The 22,259-nt window shown below is 34.9% G+C and overlaps 2 protein-coding genes and 1 non-coding gene across 6 annotated transcripts in view; 1 reads left to right on the top strand and 2 right to left on the bottom strand.

Annotated features, from left to right (window-relative positions):
- LOC142348157 (serine palmitoyltransferase 1-like) overlaps positions 1–22,259 on the top strand; it is a 467,259-nt gene that overhangs the window by 36,672 nt on the left and 408,328 nt on the right. The gene's annotated exons all lie outside the window — the stretch shown is intronic.
- LOC142348156 (dynein axonemal heavy chain 6-like) overlaps positions 1–22,259 on the bottom strand; it is a 193,017-nt gene that overhangs the window by 146,494 nt on the left and 24,264 nt on the right. For 3 of the 4 annotated variants that reach the window (XM_075399367.1, XM_075399369.1, XM_075399370.1), the window contains exons 13-21: positions 21,079–21,458; positions 20,188–20,381; positions 18,077–18,179; positions 17,399–17,617; positions 10,356–10,636; positions 7,946–7,966; positions 7,244–7,476; positions 549–739; positions 78–279 (exon numbers count right to left, since the gene is read on the bottom strand). In XM_075399367.1, coding sequence (XP_075255482.1) covers positions 78–279; positions 549–739; positions 7,244–7,476; positions 7,946–7,966; positions 10,356–10,636; positions 17,399–17,617; positions 18,077–18,179; positions 20,188–20,381; positions 21,079–21,458 — 1,824 coding nt within the window. The remainder of the gene's footprint in view (positions 1–77; positions 280–548; positions 740–7,243; positions 7,477–7,945; positions 7,967–10,355; positions 10,637–17,398; positions 17,618–18,076; positions 18,180–20,187; positions 20,382–21,078; positions 21,459–22,259) is intronic. The other variant, XM_075399368.1, reaches the window with a different exon arrangement.
- Positions 11,775–11,966, bottom strand: LOC142348855 (small nucleolar RNA U3). The gene has a single exon (XR_012760784.1). It is a non-coding gene; the product is annotated as a small nucleolar RNA U3 (small nucleolar RNA).

Below are 22,259 nucleotides of genomic sequence, written 5' to 3'. Positions count from 1 at the left end.
TAGACTTTTATTTTTTTATAGAATCTACGCACTAAAGATAACCTCGTTGAAGTGAATGTAATCTGGTCCGGACTTACCAATGGTGACTTGGCATTCTTCCAACTGTGTGAGTATGTCGTCAGCACCAGCCAGCATCATAATGCCCTGTTGAGGGTGTGCAACTAGCCGAAACTCAGTATGAGCCCAGAGTTCTATCACTTTCTGAAGCATCTGTTCTAGAGTGGCCTCGTTTGTGGCTCTCGTTGATATGTCACCAATAGCTGTTTTGTGCATCAAGGCCTGAAGATCAAGAGTCCATGTAAATGAATAAATAGCAAAATTTATTGGTGAAACAAGGGTTAAAAATAATTCTCAGCAAAACAAACTATTTTGAAATACACTGAGGACGAATGAATAACAAACTTGCATGTCAAAATAATTTCTTAAGAAAAAACATCTTTCCTCACAGTGAACTAACCACTTTAAGTTGAGGATGGAAAATAATATCGTAAGAAACCCTATTTATTGAAAAAATGTGTGCTTGCTTCCTTTGATAACATTTGCCCTACCTTTGTTTCGAGAAGATTGCCGAGGGTGAATGTGATTTCAGTGATGCTGGAATTGCCCACTAGGTCGAAGATGACACCCCAGTGTCTGTCTCTGAGATTGGGGTTGCGAAGGGCAACAATTAGGGGCATCAGGGTTTTGAAACTAGTCACTCTCTCCTTCAACTGTGGCAGGATCTCATTTGCAGGCAAACCTGTAGAAAGAGCAAGCAATTATCTACACTGTGTGGTTATAATGCTACGTCATTATAGTTATGAGCTATTCAATTTCAAACTGTGATAAAGGCAGGCAAGGGATTTATGTAGGAACCATCTGCATGCAAAATTGAACGGAACGGATTAAAAAAAACTCGGCGAGATCATAATTCAGTTTCATTAAAATGGTATACACAGAGATGATACGGTCTTTTCATTAGCAAAAGTTACTAAAAAAATTTTACATCAAGTTTAAAAAAATCCATAGCCTAAGCATGGCACTTAGTGTACGTCGAAAAAAAAGATGCAGCCTTCAATTCCACTTACAGAATTTTAAACGTTCCCTAATGCAAGTTTTGGACATAACTGAACACATTTGAACAACAATTCGAAATCATTTCCGCATCACGTGAAATTTCAAGAGCAGCCGTGAGTAAATTTTAATACCGCAAAATAAATATTGAGATATTGCGGACAAACATTCTAGTTTTTTAGTGTCATAGCAAATTTCATGTAGCACTGAACTTAATGCTTCTTGTGGAAAACTTTGGCGAATTTCTCCAAAAGTTTGGCATTTTTCTACAATCTAGGAGAGTTAATATTGGATCCATTTACAGTTAATTCATTTAAAAGAAACGCAAAACTTACCCGGCACATTGCCGGAAAATAGCCGCCGTTGATTCCCGATTGGGATTGAAAGAAGAGAAAAAAATAATGAAAAAAATGATTTTTGTAGAAAAACAATTTTAAAGTGCGAACTATATTGATGTCATTCAGTAGTTGAACATTCTCCTGCTTCATAGTGAGACGATACAGGAGTTAGTATAAATACCAATAAGCCTTAGAGATGGTAACTAAGACCCATGAGAACCAGGTTCGAGTAACGGGCATCTAAAACTGGGCTCTATGAGTTTATCCCGTTTTTTTCTGATTTAGTTTTTTTGATACCGACTCTGTTCATTTTGAATTGCTTTGCTGAGCAACTGCTGTCTAAAAACACTTTTAGCAGAAAAATAGAAGAGTGAAATTAGCCTAGAGAAGTCAAAAAGATTTCACGCAAAATGTTGAACAAGCTGTGAAGTTGTAAAGTGAAAAATTTTTATTCGACGAATTAAAAAAACATAGCCAGACGTAAGTCCTGACGTACATTTCAAAGAATTTCCATTGACTAACCAAAAACTAGACCTAGAACGGACTAGAACAGTGAATTGGGAAAACCATTTCCAAAAAGAATCACATCAAAAAATTGATAAAAACCTGAAAAACAATGTCAAAAGGCCGCATGAGAAATAAAAACCACTAGCGAGAAAGAGCAATTTGGTTCGAACGCAAAAAATAGGCCAAAAATAAATTAGATTGAATGGATTGCGAAAACCATTTAGAAAAAAAATCCGATCCAAAAAATCGAAAAAACGGTAAAAATCAAAGTGAAATGCTGCATGTGAACAAAAAACCACTAGCGAAAAAGCGACCTTTAGTTCAAACACCGTTTTCTCACTATACTATAATATTAGAATTAAAACATTTTACGCCGCAAAACTACTCGCTTTTTCGCTCCACTTCCTTTTTCGGAATGACCAAAATCACTACTCCAATTTGACTTCAAAAATCATGAAAATGTGTAAACAGATCTTAAAAGAAAAAAACATAGCCGGAAAAATTCGGGAAACGACTCGAAGTGGAAATCCACTTAAATGCCATCCAACTACTCATCAGACACTCCACTAATCTAGACATCATGCCTCCACTATTTTAGGATTATCTTGAAACAAAACCATAAAAAAGAACAAATCTGTTAAAATATGATAAAAAATCGGATCAAATTTTGTCATCATTGAGTCAGCAAAATAACAATAAAAAACTGGTTTTTCCAAATGGCTCCAAGATACGACTTGTTACCTCTTTTTCAGCTAATTTTAAGTCATGTTCTGACTTTTTAATCGTTCAAATTTTGTTATGAGTTAATGTAGCTCGTACGCTTTGGGGCTACATAAAAAAACATAGCCGGCCAGTTGACGGAAAACAGCCGCTTGTGGCCTACCATGATTTGAAACATGATTTGGAATTAGGGCATATAGGTTTGGCACTACTTAGATGCACATTAATGACCTTCAATTAGTAAACATTCATAAAATTTACAGTTCCAAAAATGAGTGCAGAAGTCATTTTTTGATTGAGGTAAGTCACGCAACTGACCTAGAAGCAGATATGACGTCATGAACACAAATTTCAACTGCAAAGAACTAGAAGTCAATGAAGTAATTGAAAAAGTCAATTCCAAGAAGTCAGGGTAAAACGAAACGAAAATCTGTTAGACGAAGTAAAAAAAACTTAGCAGGACAAGTAACCTGTAGAAAGGGCAAGCAATTATCTACACTGTGTGGTTATAATTCTATGTCATTATAGTTATGAGCTATTCGATTTCAAACTGTGATAAAGGCAGGCAAGGGATTTATGTAGGAACCATCTGCATGCAAAATTGAAGGGAACGGATTAAAAAAAAACTCGGCGAGATCATAATTCAGTTTCATTAAAATGGTATACACAGAGATGATATGGTCTTTTCATTAGCAAAAGTTACTAAAAAAATTTTACATCAAGTTTAAAAAAATCCATAGCCTAAGCATGGCACTTAAGGTACGTCGAAAAAAAGATGCAGCCTTCAATTCCACTTACAGAATTTTAAACGTTCCCTAATGCAAGTTTTGGACATAACTGAACACATTTGAACAACAATTCGAAATCATTTCCGCATCACGTGAAATTTAGAGAGCAGCCGTGAGTAAATTTTAATACCACAAAATAAATATTGAGATATTGCGGACAAACATTCTAGTTTTTTAGTGTCATAGCAAATTTCATGTAGCACTGAACTTAATGCTTCTTGTGGAAAACTTTGGCGAACTTCTCCAAAAGTTTGGCATTTTTCTACAATCTAGGAGAGTTAATATTGGATCCATTAACAGTTAATTCATTTAAAAGAAACGCAAAACTTACCCGGCACATTGCCGGAAAATAGCCGCCGTTGATTCCCGATTGGGATTGAAAGAAGAGAAAAAAATAATGAAAAAAATGATTTTTGTAGAAAAACAATTTTAAAGTGCGAACTATATTGATGTCATTCAGTAGTTGAACATTCTCCTGCTTCATAGTGAGACAATACAGGAGTTAGTATAAATACCAATAAGCCTTAGAGATGGTAACTAAGACCCATGAGAACCAGGTTCGAGTAACGGGCATCTAAAACTGGGCTCTATGAGTTTATCCCGTTTTTTTCTGATTTAGTTTTTTGATACCGACTCTGTTCATTTTGAATTGCTTTGCTGAGCAACTGCTGTCTAAAAACACTTTTAGCAGAAAAATAGAAGAGTGAAATTAGCCTAGAGAAGTCAAAAAGATTTCACGCAAAATGTTGAACAAGCTGTGAAGTTGTAAAGTGAAAAATTTTTATTCGACGAATTAAAAAAACATAGCCAGACGTAAGTCCTGACGTACATTTCAAAGAATTTCCATTGACTAACCAAAAACTAGACCTAGAACGGACTAGAACAGTGAATTGGGAAAACCATTTCCAAAAAGAATCAAATCAAAAAATTGATAAAAACCTGAAAAACAATGTCATAAGGCCACATGTGCAATAAAAACCACTAGCGAGAAAGAGCAATTTGGTTCGAACGCAGAAAATAGGCCAAAATTAAATTAGATTGAATGGATTGCGAAAACCATTTAGAAAAAAAATCCGATCCAAAAAATTGAAAAAACGGTAAAAATCAAAGTGAAATGCTGCATGTGAACAAAAAACCACTAGCGAAAAAGCGACCTTTTGTTCAAACACCGTTTTCTCACTATACTATAATATTAGAATTAAAACAATTTACGCCGCAAAACTACTCGCTTTTTCGCTCCACTTCCTTTTTCGGCATGACCAAAATCACTACTCCAATTTGACTTCAAAAATCATGAAAATGTGTAAACAGATCTTAAAAGAAAAAAAACATAGCCGGAAACATTCAGGAAACGATTCGAAGTGAAAATCCACTTAAATGCCATCCAACTACTCACCAGACACTCCACGAATCTAGACATCAAGCCTCCAATATTTTAGGATTATCTTGAAACAAAACCATAAAAAAGAACAAATCTGTTAAAATATGATAAAAAATCGGATTAAATTTTGTCATCATTGAGGCAGCAAAATAACAATAAAAAACTGGTTTTTCGAAATGGCTCCAAGATACGACTTGTAACCTCTTTTTCAGCTAATTTTAAGTCATGTTCTGACTTTTTAATCGTTCAAATTTTGTTATGAGTTAATGTAGCTCGTACGCTTTGGGGCTACATAAAAAAACATAGCCGGCCAGTTGACGGAAAATAGCCGCGATAGACGCTTGTGGCCTACCATGATTTGAAACAACTAAAGAAATAAGATTGACAGATCGACCACCAGCTTTTAATAGACCACTAGACTTTTTGGGTTAGATTCGGACTGTCACTTTTATGAGACACCTTTGCTCTACAAGGAAATAATCAAAATGGAGATTTTTCAAAATTAAATTTCAATATTAAAACTCAAGACTTTAATACTCAGGAATTAGGGCATATAAGTTTGGCACTACTTAGATGCACATTAATGACCTTCAATTAGTAAATGTTCATAAAATTTACAGTTCCAAAAATGAGTGCAAAGTCATTTTTTGATTGAGGTAAGTCACGCAACTGACCTAGAAGCAGATATGACGTCATGAACACAAATTTCAACTGCAAAGTAGTAGAAGTCAATGACGTAATTGATTAAGTCAATTCCAAGAAGTCAGGGTAAAACGAAACGAAAATCTGTTAGACGAAGTAAAAAAAACTTAGCGGGACAAGTTCATTGACTAAACAAAAAACTAGACCTAGAACGAACTATGAGTGAATTGGGAAATTCATTTCTAAAAAAATCAGATAACAAAAATAAATAAAAAACAAAATCAATGCAAAAATGCCGCATGTGAACAAAAAACCATTAGCGAGAAAGCGAACTTTTGTTCAAATACCGTTTTCTCACTCTACTTAAAAAATAGAGCCGAAAAAAATTCACGCCGCAAAATTTATCGCTTTTTCGCTCCATTTCCTCTTTCGGCGTGACCAAGTACACTACTCCAATTTGACTTCAAAAATCATGAAAATGTGTGAAAAGATCTTAAAAAAACATAGCCGGAACAATTCCGGAAACGACTCGAAGTGGAAATCCACTTAAATGTCATCCAACTACTCATCAGACACTCTGCTAATCTAGACATCATGCCTCCACTAACTTAGGATTATCTTGAAACCATAAAAAAAGAACAAATCGATAAAAATATGATAAAAAATCGGATCAAATTTTGTCATAAATTGAGGCTCCGAAATAAGTATCTCTGCCAAAAATACTTCATCAAAACAAATAGTACCTACTAAAACTACTTATGAGATTTTTTTAAAAATACTTGAAGCCAAATGGTGAAAAAATCGTGAAAACAGCTTGGACTTAAACTCGAAAAAGTTGACAAATTTTTTAATATTGCAAACGCACATAAATCCAAAGAAAAATTCCCTTCAGCCAATAGGGTACCCAGATGCTCGTAAAACAATAGGCAAGTCATATTAGGCTACGAAACTTGTTTAAAAAACAGAAAAAAAAACAAAGAACTGCAAAAAATTTTAAAAAATTATTTCATTTTTTGCCATTTTTTGTCATATTTCTCAACCAAAAAATGCTGCATATTCACAAAGCTGTAACTATCTAAAAATTGCTCTCGTAATAGGGGTTTTTTCAATACCCATTTGAGGCAGTAAACCAAAACAATCGTCAAAAAATTGAAAAAATTAGCCCAAAAATCAGCAAAATACATTAAAAAATTAGCATAAAATTTATATGAATATCCAGAAACCTTCAAACCACTACCAAAACCAGCCTAAACTTAAAACAAAATCATAACCAAACCTCTTAACCAAACAATTGAAAAAAACTGCTTTAAAATGCCGCACGCGAACAAAAAATTTCGCTCGCTTACAGAATTCTTTTTCACACCTCAATTTCTCGCTCTCTAGGAAACAGCGATATGAACAAAAAATCACTCTTTTCGTTCCAATCTTCATTTTGTTCAGCAACAAAATCACTCCAAATTTTTTCACGCGTTTCATTTCCCGCTTCAAAATTCACTCCAATAAAATTGATTAAAAAAGGACTTCTCAAATACTCCTCTTCGAGTCGTAATAAAAGACAGCGCCCCAATACAATTCAAATTCTTTGAATTGTAAAAAAAAATAGGAGCGCTAAAATGGCCGGCTGAGAAACTGAGGCGGCTATTAATTAGGTTGGTACCAAAAATGAGCTTTGAAAGTTAGGTCACAACTTAAAACACTTAAAGGTCACAAATCTTTCGATTCTCGTTTTGTCTCCCGGGAGAAAAGATTAAAAATTGCAAGTAATTTGACATGACCACATTTTAAAAAAGTAACTCTTTTTAGGTAATAAGAACCTTTTTCGAGCATGAATATAGTCTGGTTGAACTTATTCACGTGTTTCTGCATCGACTCAACCACAATCTCCACAAAGGGAGTGTGTGTCCAGTCAAAGATCAATTCGTGCCATTCTTCCTGTGATTCCCACAGCATCCGACGCAGAGTCAGATCTCGCTCTATCTCGTTCAACTCACTCTGCACAGTTTGCGCACTCACTTCAGAGGTGTAAGATGCAACAACGGGGGCATCACTGAAAAAGATTCAAAAACATGTCAGATATATTACTGGTTATAATCAAATCAGATTTTGAAATCGAACTGTTTCTTCTTCTTAGTTTCTCATTCAGTGACCAATACAGGAACCCCCGAGCTATTTATTGATACAGATTCACGACTCGTTTTGAAATTCTTGAGCTGAAAACAAGCACAGCTGAACCCAAAAAGAACAGGCAATCCAGGCTCTTCGTGTAAAATCAACCGCTGAATCGCATACTAAGCTTAATAAATGGCAACTGAAGTTTTCCCGCATGGGATAACAAATCCCCGATGAAAAACAGATCGACTTCAAAATCAGATTCGTCATTTGTGGAGATAGAAGACACTCAAACATAAAATATGCTGCAATATTGTATATCACGTGATCAATCTTTAATAGACGCGCATTTTGAAGTATCACATTTTCAACAAAGTCGACAGACAAAAAGATCACAGATATCTCACCTCAATAAAGACTGAAGGTAACTGAAATGATCAACCCAAATGTTAAATAAAGGAAACCACAAATATGGAATTTCACCATATAATATTTTAATAATTACCGCAATAGTTAACATAAAGAATTATAATAATCATTAATAATTGCTTTAATCAACACGACGCAATTTATAAAGAACATAGCCGGTAGATTGCCCAAATATAAGCGTACCCGACTTGTGTGATGTAGAATATAGATAAAACAGAAAAAGAGCTGAGTTGATGGAAATTTCTATTCAATCTATGCAAACCATTACGTCGCCAATCCTACATATCAGCCTTGTCCGCGATTGCGAACATGAGTGACGACGTTTTGTCACCATTTATCGCGCAGACGAAATATGGTAAAACTTTAACGCAAATGGATAGGAGATAGCCGATCGCAGATATGAGTGACAAATATTCCCAATTTTGAGTAAATTTGAAATTGATTACCTCAATGTCAATGTTGTCGCGAAAGACTACAAATAAAGACTATATATGTACCGGACAATGCTGACATTTGCTAGCAAATTTGCTCGCTCAAAATGTAGGTTTGACAACGTAATGACCACTAAAAATCAAATAATTTATCTTCAAACTGAAAATTTACAAAAAAATATTATAATGTTGATTCTGTTAATTTCGCAAAACCTTTTTATAGCTTTTATTATATAGGAGACCCTTATTGACTTTGAAAGGGATTAGGATAACCTTCAATTACCTTAAAGAGAGACCCCATAGTCGACTCGCAGGAAAACGACGTAGGCCCTCGCCAACTCCTCACTTACTATATATAAACTAATAACTTAGCTATACTATTTAAATTACAGCATCAAACCGAGAGAAAAAAGACAAAAGCTGATATCTAATTAGATCATAAAATTATATCTAATTATTTAAAAATATCCTTCAAAACATTTTATACTCAACTGACCAATAGTTCGTTTTCGTTCAATACAGGACACACCAAAAGATATAAGGACCTGAGTATTTGAAATCTTCATTTTTACAATATTCTCCAAAGAGACATCACTTTTTTTAGTTCTCAAAGACATTGTGCTACTGTATAAATTCAGTCAAGGACTGCGCAAACTGCAGAGAACATATTAAACAAAAAGATAAATAAAAAAACCAAAACAAGGTAAAAAATGGTTCTACTTCTTTTCACCCCGGTTCATTTAACCCCGTATATCTTAACCCCATATCATTCAACTCTCTATCACTTACCCCCGTTATCATTTCATCCCACTAACATTTCATCCCCCTAATTAGCACTCGACATTAAAAGCATGTCTTGTCATAATTAAGCGGATAACTTAATTGAAATTTTGGTTGTGATAGTTTCAAATCAAGTCCCACGGGCCGCTGAGGCATTGTAATAGCCCGCAAGGCATGGCCACGCGATTATTTTACTAAATTAATAGTCCTAGTTTCAGAAAAATAATAAAATCGGGGTGAAATGATAGAGAGGTTAAACTTTAGTGGGGTTAATAAATCGGGGTGAAATGATAGGAGGTTAAATAAAAAGAGATGAAAAAGCGGGACACCGTAAAAAAATATCTCAGAAAAACTGTTCAATTTGTACATAGAAAATGACCTATCAACTATTCTTGTCTTGCCTCGTAACAGCAGCATGCTTCGAATATTTTCAACTCTTAAACCTTAAAACAATGTCTTCAAGTCTAAAGGTCACTTTAACAGATAGAAATATTTACTGTAACCATAGCACCCCCAATAGATACAAAATTCCCATAATTAAAAAAAAAACGCCCAAAAAAATTCCAAAACGTACAATTAATGGTTAAATATGACAGAAAAAGAAATTGAGCAGCAAAATGTCTGTGAGTACCTGAGATCATGAGGCAACTGCCAAACCCTTTGAATCTAAGCATTAGAAACACGTTGTCAATGAAAACTCGTTCTCAACAAAAATATAACTTTAACATGCATTTGTCTAGTTTTTCTCCCTAAATTATCCTGCCTCATTCACTATCAAATCTAGTTTTTGACACCTCCTCAATTGGTCACAAAAACGGAACAACTTTAGCCCTTTCAGTTTTCATAAATTGATTGCGATTTAAAAAACCGCTAATGGACAGATGTGCGCGAAGGAAATGAGCATTAAATAATTAGAATCATTATATTTAATTTTAAAATCTGCAAGTACAAAAGCTGCAAATAAAAAAATGTTCAATCAAGACGTCTGATGCAATATTTTTAACGAATTTTATAAGACGCTCAAAACAGCTCCAAAACTTCAGAATCTACCTAAATTCTATCAAAATAAAATTAAATTTCCAACTTGAAAACTTGATCTGACGATTTCTAAAACGAAGTTTTCTTCTACAAAAAGAAAATGTGAAATAATAGAATGCTTCCGATACTCCAGACTTACTCGGCATTCTTCTTTTTAGAGGAAAGTGTGGAACCGAATCGTTCCTGGTAACTTGAGTAACTCCGAGCAGCACCCGTCAACTTTTCAATCTCGTCTCCCAGAAGTCTGATGGTCTCAATCGCAGCCTGGGACATGGTTTCCTGGTTTAGTAAGTCCGGGTGTTGAACTCTGATCCGGATACCCATCAGTTGATCTCTGAGTTTGGAGATAATCTTTTCTAAGTCGTCGCTGAATTTGCGGATGTTTTCGTCTTTCTTCGCTTCACAGTATAGAATTGTTGACTGAAACGATCAATTTGAAAAAGATAACCAAAATCTGTAGCGGAATTCATATAATGTTTCATATTGTCCTAGCTAGCTGACAAGAAAAAGAGGATCTATTGTATGAAGCAAAAGAATGTCTGCTATATAATGGAGGTACTCAAGGCCATTCTAGAGCTTTGCCCGAAAGGTAAGCAATCACTGGCGCTGTAGTAATTCTACCAACAAGTGAAGAGCTTCTTGAGCATATATATCATTACACCATTTTTATCAAAAGCACGCTTTTTGTCTTCAAACCAACTTTTTGCAGCATTTCTTGAGAAAACTATATTTTAGAGAAATCGGATCATTTCCGCTAGTGCCCCCCCAGTCCTATATGGCCGAAACTTAGGCACCCCCCAAATATTATGTTTTGCTCCCTTCTGCAAAGGTTACTTATGATCATGATTACGTACCTAGTACAATACATCAACAACCTCATTTGCAACATTTTTCAGGAAAATCAAAGTAGTAGACCCCTTTACAAAGCACGTAATTCCTAAAAACGCAATGAGAACAAGTTTTTGGTTGATGTTTACATTATACGCAGTTCGTTATTATTATGCACGTATTAATTTCGAACCGCAGTTCTGTTAATATTTTCTAAATGCCCACTTACGCGTATTCACATGTAATAATTCAAATGCATACAAAATGTTAAAACATATACAAATGGGGGGTGCCTAATTTACGGAAAAGATCCGAGAAATCACTGTACTTATAAAGTGTCGTTTAAACCGTCGTTTACGTTAACAATTTTTTCCCTGGTTTTTTAGAACTATTTTGGGGGTTCTCTTCTCGATTTCGATTTGTTCCATATGTACTTGATTTTAGGTTGAATTAATCTTATACTTTGGTCCATGAAAATCCGTCCTTGCGTAGCAACCTTGAAAACAGTAAAAGAAGCTCGCTTTAAGTTTAGCTATTCTGTGTAAGCGGAGAATAAGAGCATGAAATCACTTCACGCCTTAGTGTTAATGCGCACGAGTCATGATTACAGTTACGATAATCAAAATTTACCGCAAAAACGTGACATTACACTGCAACGTAATATACAATGAACTAGATAGAGGCTATTTAACGGCAATCGTTTGCGTTATCATACATTCAAGATTTAAAAAGCTCTCAGATAGAGTTAGCTCCATTTCCCAGAAGGGCAAGCAATCATTGACACAAGCGAAGTATTACTTCAATTGCACTCTCATGCTAAAGAGACACTCCATCTGTCATCATCGAGCAATCAACAATTGTCAATTTTGCCTCGGAAGGCGAAGATACATACTCAAGAAATGATCCCTGAAAATATGATCTTAACCCATACCACTGATGTGAACCAAAATGAATCAAAACTGTTCACAAAACTTGGAGAAGCTAACTGCTATACTTTTGATTTCTGCTGAAAATAGAAAACTTCAATCCGTTGTTTCGACTTGACTCGTAGGTTTCGAAATTGATACAATGTGGTGATTCAGCTATGTCAAGTCAATTTCCAACTATGAAAAGAATGTATTATGTAGACGGTATCTGTAGCTATGCAACCGGCTCTCTCTTTAAGCCAACGCTTGATAATATACTGAATTCGTCACGCAAAGTAGCATGCGGTCTAATTACTTTGCGCATAAAACTCACATAGACTATCTTATGGCCGACATCCTAAATAGCCGAAAAACGAATTCTAATCTAACAACGATTCAACAGCATGTCTCCAAAAAGCTGCAATTAAGCAGGAGCAAACAGTTCATATTTCAACCACATTGCATGACCTCGTAACCTTATGCAACTTTATCAAGTCTTTCCAATTTTCAAGAGTCGCTCAATTGCAATTTCTTGGGGACGCGGCTACTTAACTCAGTATTGGCTTATATATCCCTAAGTCATACTCGGTTCAGAATGCGGTTCAGCAAGCCGACAGGCTACAATGGCAAATATTCAACAAGTGCATCTTTCAGATTCCCAATGCAGCAGGGCAATATGATAGTAGGAATATGAAGCACCATTCCGCAAATCATTATTTCGTGGATAAGTTTGGTACATGATTCGGGAAGTTATACGCAAGGAAAACTATAATTGAAGAATTTTGAAGGCCTTCTGTAAAGACAAAATATTTGAAAATTGGTGGGGCATCTACAATTCCATTCATTAGAAGTGTCCAATATAATCCAAAATTATAAATTATTGAAAATAAGATAACATGGATCTTTTCTGCTAGCCCCCCCCCCCCCCCCCCCCCCCCCGCGCTTAGTTAGGCACCCCCCATTTATAAATGTGTAAACATATTGTTAAAGCTACGTAATCTTATACGTGAACATATATGAGCAATATGAATTTACTAAAAGCTAGCACAGATATGGTTTGAAAGTATTACGTATTCAACTAAAATTTGTTGCATATAACGATAAAAATTTCTGTATTAAATCATTTTTGGTGTTTTTGGCTACAATAAGGGCTTGATTTTTTAAAACTTCTTAAGGAAACTATACTAAAAGTGCCTTCAATCTACCTAGACACTCTTGTTTCAATGAAATGTAAATATCGCTCTCACAATTCGCGAAAACTTAGATTTTGGGGGGTGCAAATTTAACGGCTATATAAGGCTGGGGGGGGGGGGGGGGGGGGGGGCGCTCGCAGAAAAGATCCGATAACATTTGCCTCGAGTCCGGAGAAATTCATGATCGCAAAAGGCGACTACTATTAAAGCTCAGGCCTCTCACGCAATGGATGTAATCAAAGAAAACTAGGGTCGGTTTTTCCGAACCGCCACTAATCTCGGCTTTGTCTTTTTTTGGCTATATAAGAGATTGGTTAAATTAAAATACTGATTTGAAGATTGTTCGGAAGATCATTAAGGGCAGCAAGATTGTTAAGATCCAAATTTTTCATATAAGCAAATACGTTCAAATTATGTTTCACAAATGCCATCACGGATTTAGACTTCGAATTCTTGGATCTTTTCAACAATTGCCCCCTTTTTGTACCTAGTAGAGAATCGCCCCCTCCTGTGCTATACTTTACTACAGTATTACTTGGTCTACAGTTTAGATAACCGAATATTAGGTTAAGCGCGATTGCGGACCGCTGTTCATGGCCATGCCTCTCATGCGCTGTGGGATGTAATCCGGAAATCGCTGGTCGGTTATCGCGCAGCCGCGACGAGCACCCACGACCCCGCCAGACGGAAAGTCTTTTCGGTTTGTATTCCAATTCAGCTAATTTAACATAGCATGGCGCATTTTTTTCTATTTAGTTTATCACTGTATGCACATACGGGAAAAGTTATTAGTCGTCTCTGATTGGTTAATAAATCGCTCAAGAATAGCCCCCCTTCCCAATTTGCAAAAGGCGGGGAAATTGTTGAAATAATCCGAATTTCGAACTGCAAAATAAACAACCACCAGCAATTTTTGTATGTATTGTTTCTTAGCCGTTAAAATTAAACTATATTTGATCACAGTCAAGTCAGAAGTTACATACAGACAAAACAAATGCAGAAATCAGAGTAAAAGAAAGAGACTTGAAAAACCACATGTGGGATAACTCATTGAACTACTTGCTGCAGCTTCTTGCTTCTGCAACCAAATACGGGAGAGTATTATTGTTACTGTGTATTGCTTCTGTAAATTATATGAGCGGTAAACTACTATTTACTGTGTCTTAATTTTCTAGGTAACTTTAGACCTTAACAGTAAATTAATTCCTACCGTATCTTTTTTCCTCTGCTTTCCCCTGACATTTGAGAATTTTTATCGTGTAAGATCTTACAAATTTCTTACAAAATTGTCTTAGAAGTACTTATAAGATTATGCGTCGCCCGACTAAGACTTTGTAAGACAATTTATCAGGTCCTACACGATGAAAAATTTTCATCAGGTCTGATAAGATCTTACACGATAAAATTTCACTTTTGTCAGATCTTACAAGATAAAAAATCTGCTAGACAAAAAATGTTTATCGTGTAAGGTCTTATAAAAATCTTATAAGATATTGTAAGATAAACATTTGAAAAACTATGACTCATCTTTTTGATAAGATTTTTATCAGATCTTATACGATAAGATTTCTTTAAGTATCGCATGTGTTGTTCATATCGAAGACAATTCAGAGTTACTTTCAAGCAGTAGCCAAAAAGCTACAGCATACAACACTTAAGTGTCAGAGCAACAAAGAGAAAATTATCTTATTTTAATTTTTGAGACTTGTAAGATATTGTGAAAAAAGTTATTTGAGTGTTAGGGGCTTTTTCTGAGGCGGTGATTATCAATGTAGGCTGAAAATTTTTCTTCAGTGACCAAAACTATATTGGACTGCTAAGATTAGCCATAGTACCTAATGAACACTAAGAATAAAAATGCCGCCAAAATAGAATCAACAAAGAAGAAGATTTTTTGTTTCAGAATTGGTTAGTTTACCGATTATTTTTTAATTCCATAGGAATTTGACTATGTTATGCAGTTATATTGGAATCATCCAAACATGTCTTATCAGATAAAATAGATATCTCATACACGATAAAAATTCTGCCCTACGTAAACTTTTATCGTGTAAGGTCTGATAAGAACTTATCAGATCTTATGAGATAACAACTCGGCAAAATTGAATTATTATTCTATAAGATCTGATAAGTCTCTTATCAGATCCTACAAGATTAAAGTTAACACAGGGCCAAATTTTTATTGTGTAAGACCAGATAAGATGTTACAGAATCTTATCAGAATCTTTGATCAGAATCTTATCAGATCATACACGAGAAAAATTCCAGAATCAAAGGGGTTAAAGCTATAATTAACCTTTCCATTACATAGTAGCACCCCTACAAAATTGGGACAGACCATTAGGTCTATTTCACCCAACTTTTCCCCCCAAAAGATCTTAAAATATGTAAAATTGGCTTAAAATAGGAAATATGGTTACGAAAAAAGTGTTGGAAATTGCTTCTATTTTCTGTCCCTCAGATTCCGTATTTCAAAACTTTACATTTGATTATACAAGATAAATTTAAGAGAACAATCCTTTGCAAAATAATTAAACAAAAAGTTTTAATAATGTAAGTAATAAATTTTATATGGGCCAAAATTACTTTAAAAAATTATTTAAAATATTCAGATAAAATTGCTAAAACAATTTTAAAATTCTTCGAAGACCAACTTAAGCTGGCAATATAAACTTGTATAGAGTAAAGTATAGTATACCGGGCGTTCATTTGGTGAATGAGTAATTGCTTTACTAATTTTTGAAAATCCCTGTATGAGAAATGATCAGTAATTAATGCTTTCTTAAGAACCCATCTGTATGAAAGGTGATGAGTAATTAATAATTTCTGAAAAATACCTATCTATGAAAAATGATCAAAAAATATTTCATATTTCTACCTCAGCTGCTTAAACTCAAATTCCAACAGAAGTTTCAATTGTTAAGTTCTTAGAGGCCTTGACTATTAAATTAGGGAAAAGGGAGGGTCGAATAGACTCTTTAAAATTATACAATAGGGTGAAAAATATTCCTCATTTCATTAATTTGCGAAATTGGGGACAGCTAATATGAAAAAAATTGTTTCATTATTCGAAATTCAATTATCAGATTTTGGCGGCAATTACAGCTAGCTTTGAAGATGGATTAGTGCCGCTTTAGCAAAATCAATGCCAAATTGATAAATTTAATTTACAGAAAACATGACATGTTTATTTGTGGAATACGGTGACAAATTTTGTCACCATATTCGACAAGATAAGCGATAAGGAACTTGTTCTAATTTATTTCCATTTTGTCTGTAAGGGTGAATAGGGTGAAACTCATCGTAAATTTACGTTGACTTCGCACAAAAAAATCTGACAGGCAGACATCTTTGCCTTCGATCATTTTCCTTGTCAGATTGAGCTGGCGTACTTAAAAAATTCACCTCCTTCTCAAATGTACTCAATATAAATGTTAACTTCTGGGTATAACATAAACATATAAAAGTTTTGAGCACATTTCAGATGAATTATTATCAATTTGAACTTATCAACAATAAATCAACAGCTGAATTTATATGATATAAACAAAACTTCATTTGAGGTACCGAAACGTTCTCGAAAAAATTTGATAACAGAGGAAACCACAATAAAAAAAACACTACTTTCTTCGGAAAACCATTTAAGTCACTTTATGATGTGATGCAATCTAATCACGTAATAGAGGTCCGTGATATGATATTTTTGGCATGGTGAAAGGTTGCAAAAATTCAATTACTAAATCCGTAGTCAACAAACAAAAATTTAGTCAACCACGCGGAACGAATACCTTACAACCGGATCAAATTGTGATTTAAGTATGTATTCTTTTCATGAGATCAGCTGCAGATCGACATGGATTCGAGAAAATTACTTTCCACGTAATCGGATGTTCAACAGGTTTCTCTATTGGTCACCCCACTCGTTGGGTAAAACCTTAATTTGATATGGTCCTCAAAATGTCCACATTTATTAGGCAACCATAAGTCAACTAAAATCTTCTCACGAATTAGGGAGTTTAACTCCGAAAACGTTGATCAACCCAATCAGTTTGTCCGACATTAAAAACCAACGCTAGATCTTAAAAAAATTTAATTTGAATACGTTAGATTTGTGATTCGCATTGAAATAACTACTTTTGTCAAAAAATTGGCCAGCGAGCTGTCTTTCACAAACAACGAGATGAAGGAGTATCATTGTCCAACGGCAAAATCCATTAATCCAAAAATTAAACACACGGATTCGTAGTACAACTCACCTTCAAACTCTGGAAACTTGGACCCAGAGTCTGGAAGAGAGCCTGGTCTTCGGCATTGATGGGTACTTCGAAGTCCTTGATGAGGGTGAAGAGTCTGGTGACGATTCCGAACTCCTTCTCCAGAGCAGACATGTCAGACTGGATCTTCTGCAGGAATGTCAAGTGATCCACAAACTCTTCCACACTCTCCGGGTAGTGGTCCAGTTTGTTGTTCGAGTTCTGAACCAAAGCGATCAATTTATGGAGAAAAATTGCATTCGTTCTTGAATGCGTTTTGAACTGTCTCATTGAACACACTTAATGGGGAATTTTTGATAATTCATTGGGTTGACATTAAAGAGAAACAAAATGCTTTACACTTCGCACGAATGTCAGTTTACATGTTAACATAACCAAAGTCTTAAAACCCATTTTCAGAATTAAAACTTCAAGGTTAAAGTGTCAGATTAAACATGATTACTGTAAAATATTTTTTAGAGAAATTGGAATACAACAAGCGGATTATTCTTAAGGTTGCATGTGATATCTTTGACTAAACGATTTATAATTTTAGAGTAGTCAATGCTAATTTTAGATTATTTTAATTAGTTATACTAATTTTAGAGTAGTGGTATAATTACAAATTAGCAGTCGCGACCAAGGCGAAAAATCTGCGAGACTACAATTCCTGGAACTTACTCTAACAATGCTGAGGAGGTCCTCGTTTCTCTGATTGGCCAGTTTGGGCAATTTCTGGTAAACTGAATTGAGCACCTTCATTGGATAGGGTAAACAGACATCCCTGAAAATAGAGGAAACTTAGAGGCAAGCAAATACAATGAGAAAAAAGGAAAGAAAATATTAACAAAAATCATTCATCAATCGGCAAGAAAAATTTTACCATTTATTTTAGAGGAAATCTTCAGAGCAAGAGAAGAGAGTATTTGTATAGAGCGCGTCAAAAAATGCATGATCAACAACGAATCTATCTGACCCACATAACTATCGATATATATGTTCAGCTATATATTTTTGAAAAAAAGTATTAAGGTTTTAAAGTAAAGAAGTGGATTTATAACCCCATTTTTGGAATACAGTCTGTCACTTCCTGCGTAAAAAATGAAGAGTTGCTAAGCAATATAAAAAAATACGGCGCAGATTGATTACATAAGCCCGATGGAGACAGAAAAAATTGATTTTCGCGTAAAAAATATTTGAAAGTGCGATCTATTTTGATGTCATTCGGTAATTAGACGTTCTTAATTGACAATGAGGGTATACAAAGGCTAGTATACATACCAATAAGCATTAGAGGTGATAAATAAGACAAACAAGAGCAAACTTCAAGTAGCGGGAATTTAAAATTGGGCATTATGAGTTTATACCGTTTCTATTTTAGAATTCGTCTTTCGGTAATGACTCTGTTGAGATTAGATCGCTATGCTGAGAAATTTCTGTTTGAAAAAACCCAGAGCAGAATGAACGAAGAATGAAACTAGCCTAGAAAAGTCAAAAAGATTTCTCGCAAAATCTTGAACAAGCTGTGAACTAAGGTAAAGCGAAACAAATTTTTATTCGATTAAGTAAAAAAAAACATAGCCGGAAGAATTTCAGAAATGACTCAAAGTTGAAAATTATCCATCATCACAGACCCAGAGCACCTCATATATACTTTTAAGAACTGCGTGGGACTTTTAAGAACCGCCACTCACATCATAAAATTTTCTACTTAAAACAGTTGTGGTGAAGTTCATCCTGGAGACTAGTGAGTCGTAAAGATATAGAGCGCAGCCCAGCCACTTAATGTCCTCCAAGCTTGACCTGTTTTTGAGGGCGAAAAGGTAAAAGGGTCAGATGAAAAATTGGTCAAGCAAAAAAATGCATAACAAGCCACAGGACCAATATAATTGCTGCGAACTTTTAGATCAATCAAATCAAAAGAAAAAGGCACAGAAAACAATCGGCAACAATTTACTCAATTTTCATTAACAAAATCAAATAAAAATTACATCAGTAAATTGAAAGAGAGTAAAACCTACAATAATAATTAATACTTTAACCACAGACCTCCTCAAATGCTATAAAAATTGACGAGGAATACAAAAACTTCTAAACATGATTGAAACAAGGAAAAATAGTAAAAAAAATAGCTGAAAATAAATCAAGAAGTGTAATATCTGCTTCAAATAGTCAAAAAAGCTTCAAAGCGCACTGTTAGTAGTAAACATAATCGAGCGAAAATATGTGTAATCGAGCGAAACGAGTGTAAATGTTGGAGTAGAAACAAAAAATGCCGCAAGTGGTCGAAAAATTTCACTCGCTAAGCAAAAATTTTTTACACCTACTTCTCTCGCTCTCTGAAAAAACTACATGAACAGAAAAGCACTCTTGTCTCTCTGCTCGTCAGGTTTCTTCAGCGATTGGACCTAAACACTTTGTTTTCACACAATTCACTTCGTGTTTCAAATTCACTCCAAAAATACTGATCAAAAAAAGATGTTCCACCACTACTCCGCTTCGAGTCATAGAAAACTATGGCGGCTATAATAGCCAGCTGAGAATATGCGTGCGGCTATTAACTAAGAAAAAACTGAAACCTTAAAAGCAAATTTGTCTGAAACGGAAAGCTGAAAATAGCTATGGTTGAAGTGGTTCAGTAACTTTCCAAAACCTTATAGTCTGAAGATGCGTTTTTTTTGAATTTTCAGTCTGGTTAACTTTCAAATCACTTGCTTGCAATGCATTATTTGTGAAAAAAACTTCATCTTAAAATAATGTGTTTGAACTATTGCTACAGATCATGAGCTTACCTAAAGTGTTCCGTGTCGACTTTCAACATTCCCACAAATTTCAGCAGAGGCATCGCATTCATGAGCTTTCTGTGTTCTGTGTGGGTTGACAACACGTGAAAGAAGTCCTCGGGAAGCCACTCTTTCTGCTTCATAGAATAGTCGACGTCCACTCGACGAGACTTGTTGACCATGTCGCAGAACTGATCAAATTGCTGAAATGACACAATAATGAGATATTTTAGATCTTGAGCAGAATTTCTGTCGTCAAGGAAACTGTGACTTTTAGTTTAGAAGACAACCGGCAAGAAGGAAGCATTTATAGTCATCACCAAAACATGACGGAAAATAGTTGACCTCGCAATAAAAATAAGTAAACCTAAACTATTTGAATTCTTTTAATTAAAATACATCGTTCAAAATTATGAGATCTAATCAAACCCCATCCCAGAAAAATTCATTAATATCTGTGTGGATCTTCATAAAGATCCGTAAAGGATTTGACTAAAATCAAATCAAAATTAAAGTACATGTACCCCGTATTAAAAATCATCAAATTCGAAACTTTTCGTTCTTTGATACCTTTTCTTAACATTTTATTTAATGAAGAAGAACTTTCTGATCAAACAGCAGGTAAAATTCGTAATTATCTAAATGGTTCTCGTGAATTTGCAAAATTAATTATCGAAAGCAATTCAGATACCAAAAACTAATTACAAGCCCCCATTCTCAGCATTCACATTTGCGAGGTTTTCATTTTTTGGATATTGCCATCTTAATGGTTCATAAAATACCTTGTACTTCCAAATTAAATTCAACATTGTTTCGAAAAACCTTTAAAAGTTCAGCTTGTAAATGTGGTTAAAAAACGTTTTAATAAAAAAGGTCAAATTTTGAAACACTGCAACTCACAACAGAATATTCATCGATTTCTTCGAAGAGATCGTTGAACAGAGTGATCAACTTGTCAATGTTATCTTGGTACCAATTGTCCAACCCAAAAACCAAATCAAGGTCAGGCCATGGCCGCAAATTAAGCATCGCCACGTCTTCTTCATCAAGGAACATCATTGGAGACGGCGAAGGTGACGGAGACCGACTTCTGACACCACCCGAGAGGCGCGGGTTCGAGGCTGACCCCAAGCGTAAGGATTTTTTGCTTTGTTTTGCCACGCTTTTGGACTCCTTGCTCTGGCGTTTTGGCGATGTTGGGGACTTGTTTGTCATAATGACCTTGGGCTGCTCGTAAAATAGTTTGAGTTCTGGTTCGCGTAGCAGAGAACAGACCTGGCCTAAAATCACGTATATGTAAAAATGCATCCCGTATATAATTATACAGTTTCTCACTGATAAAATTTGGTTGGGACACAAATTTGCCTAAAACAAAAAAAAATTTAGACCCACATTGCCCAAGCGTTTTTTGAAGGCATTACTGCCAATTTCAAAGTTATCTGGTTATAATTTGAGTTGTACAAAGTTCAGAAAGTGAGCACAAAGTCATTTGTTCGGTTGCCTTCTTTTAAAAAAGGTTGATTAGTATTAAGGGAGGCAAAAGATTAGCAGAATTTATGACACAGCCAAAAGGAAAAAGACAGAATTTGCAGTTCATAACTTTCAGTCAGAAGCTATATTGTCACATAATCTTTTTCTATAATAGCCGGACATTTAGCAAAATACTTAGTATGTAGCAACGAAGCATGTTTTCCTCTGAAATTCTGATAAAATTTCCGAAGAAAATTATTTTGACATATATAAAATTGACTCCGCTTTATCAGTTCTAGTTGTTATAAATAAAATTCAACTTTTTCATGACTAATTTGCAATTTCATCAGAAGCCCACACAAAATATTAAAGAAAATGGCGTGGAGGAATAGATATTGACCTGGACACAACCAAAAAGCAACTTTACTAAAATCTTGACATAATTTTGTGGATATGGATCAGATGACTCGTTTTTTATAACCGATTCAGAAGTGAAAATCGAAAAACTTTCAGAAGTGAAAATCGAAAAACTTTCAGAAGTGAAAATCGAAAAACTTTCAGAAGTGAAAATCGAAAAACTTTTCATTTTTCAGAAGAACTGCTTGAAGATC

The sequence above is a fragment of the Convolutriloba macropyga genome, chromosome 10, assembly GCF_964194025.1.
Source record: "Convolutriloba macropyga chromosome 10, txConMacr16.3, whole genome shotgun sequence".
Classification (NCBI taxonomy): domain Eukaryota; kingdom Metazoa; phylum Xenacoelomorpha; order Acoela; family Convolutidae; genus Convolutriloba; species Convolutriloba macropyga.
The sequence above is the reverse complement of the archived record's forward strand: the minus strand, read 5'-3'. Positions and strand labels throughout refer to the sequence as shown.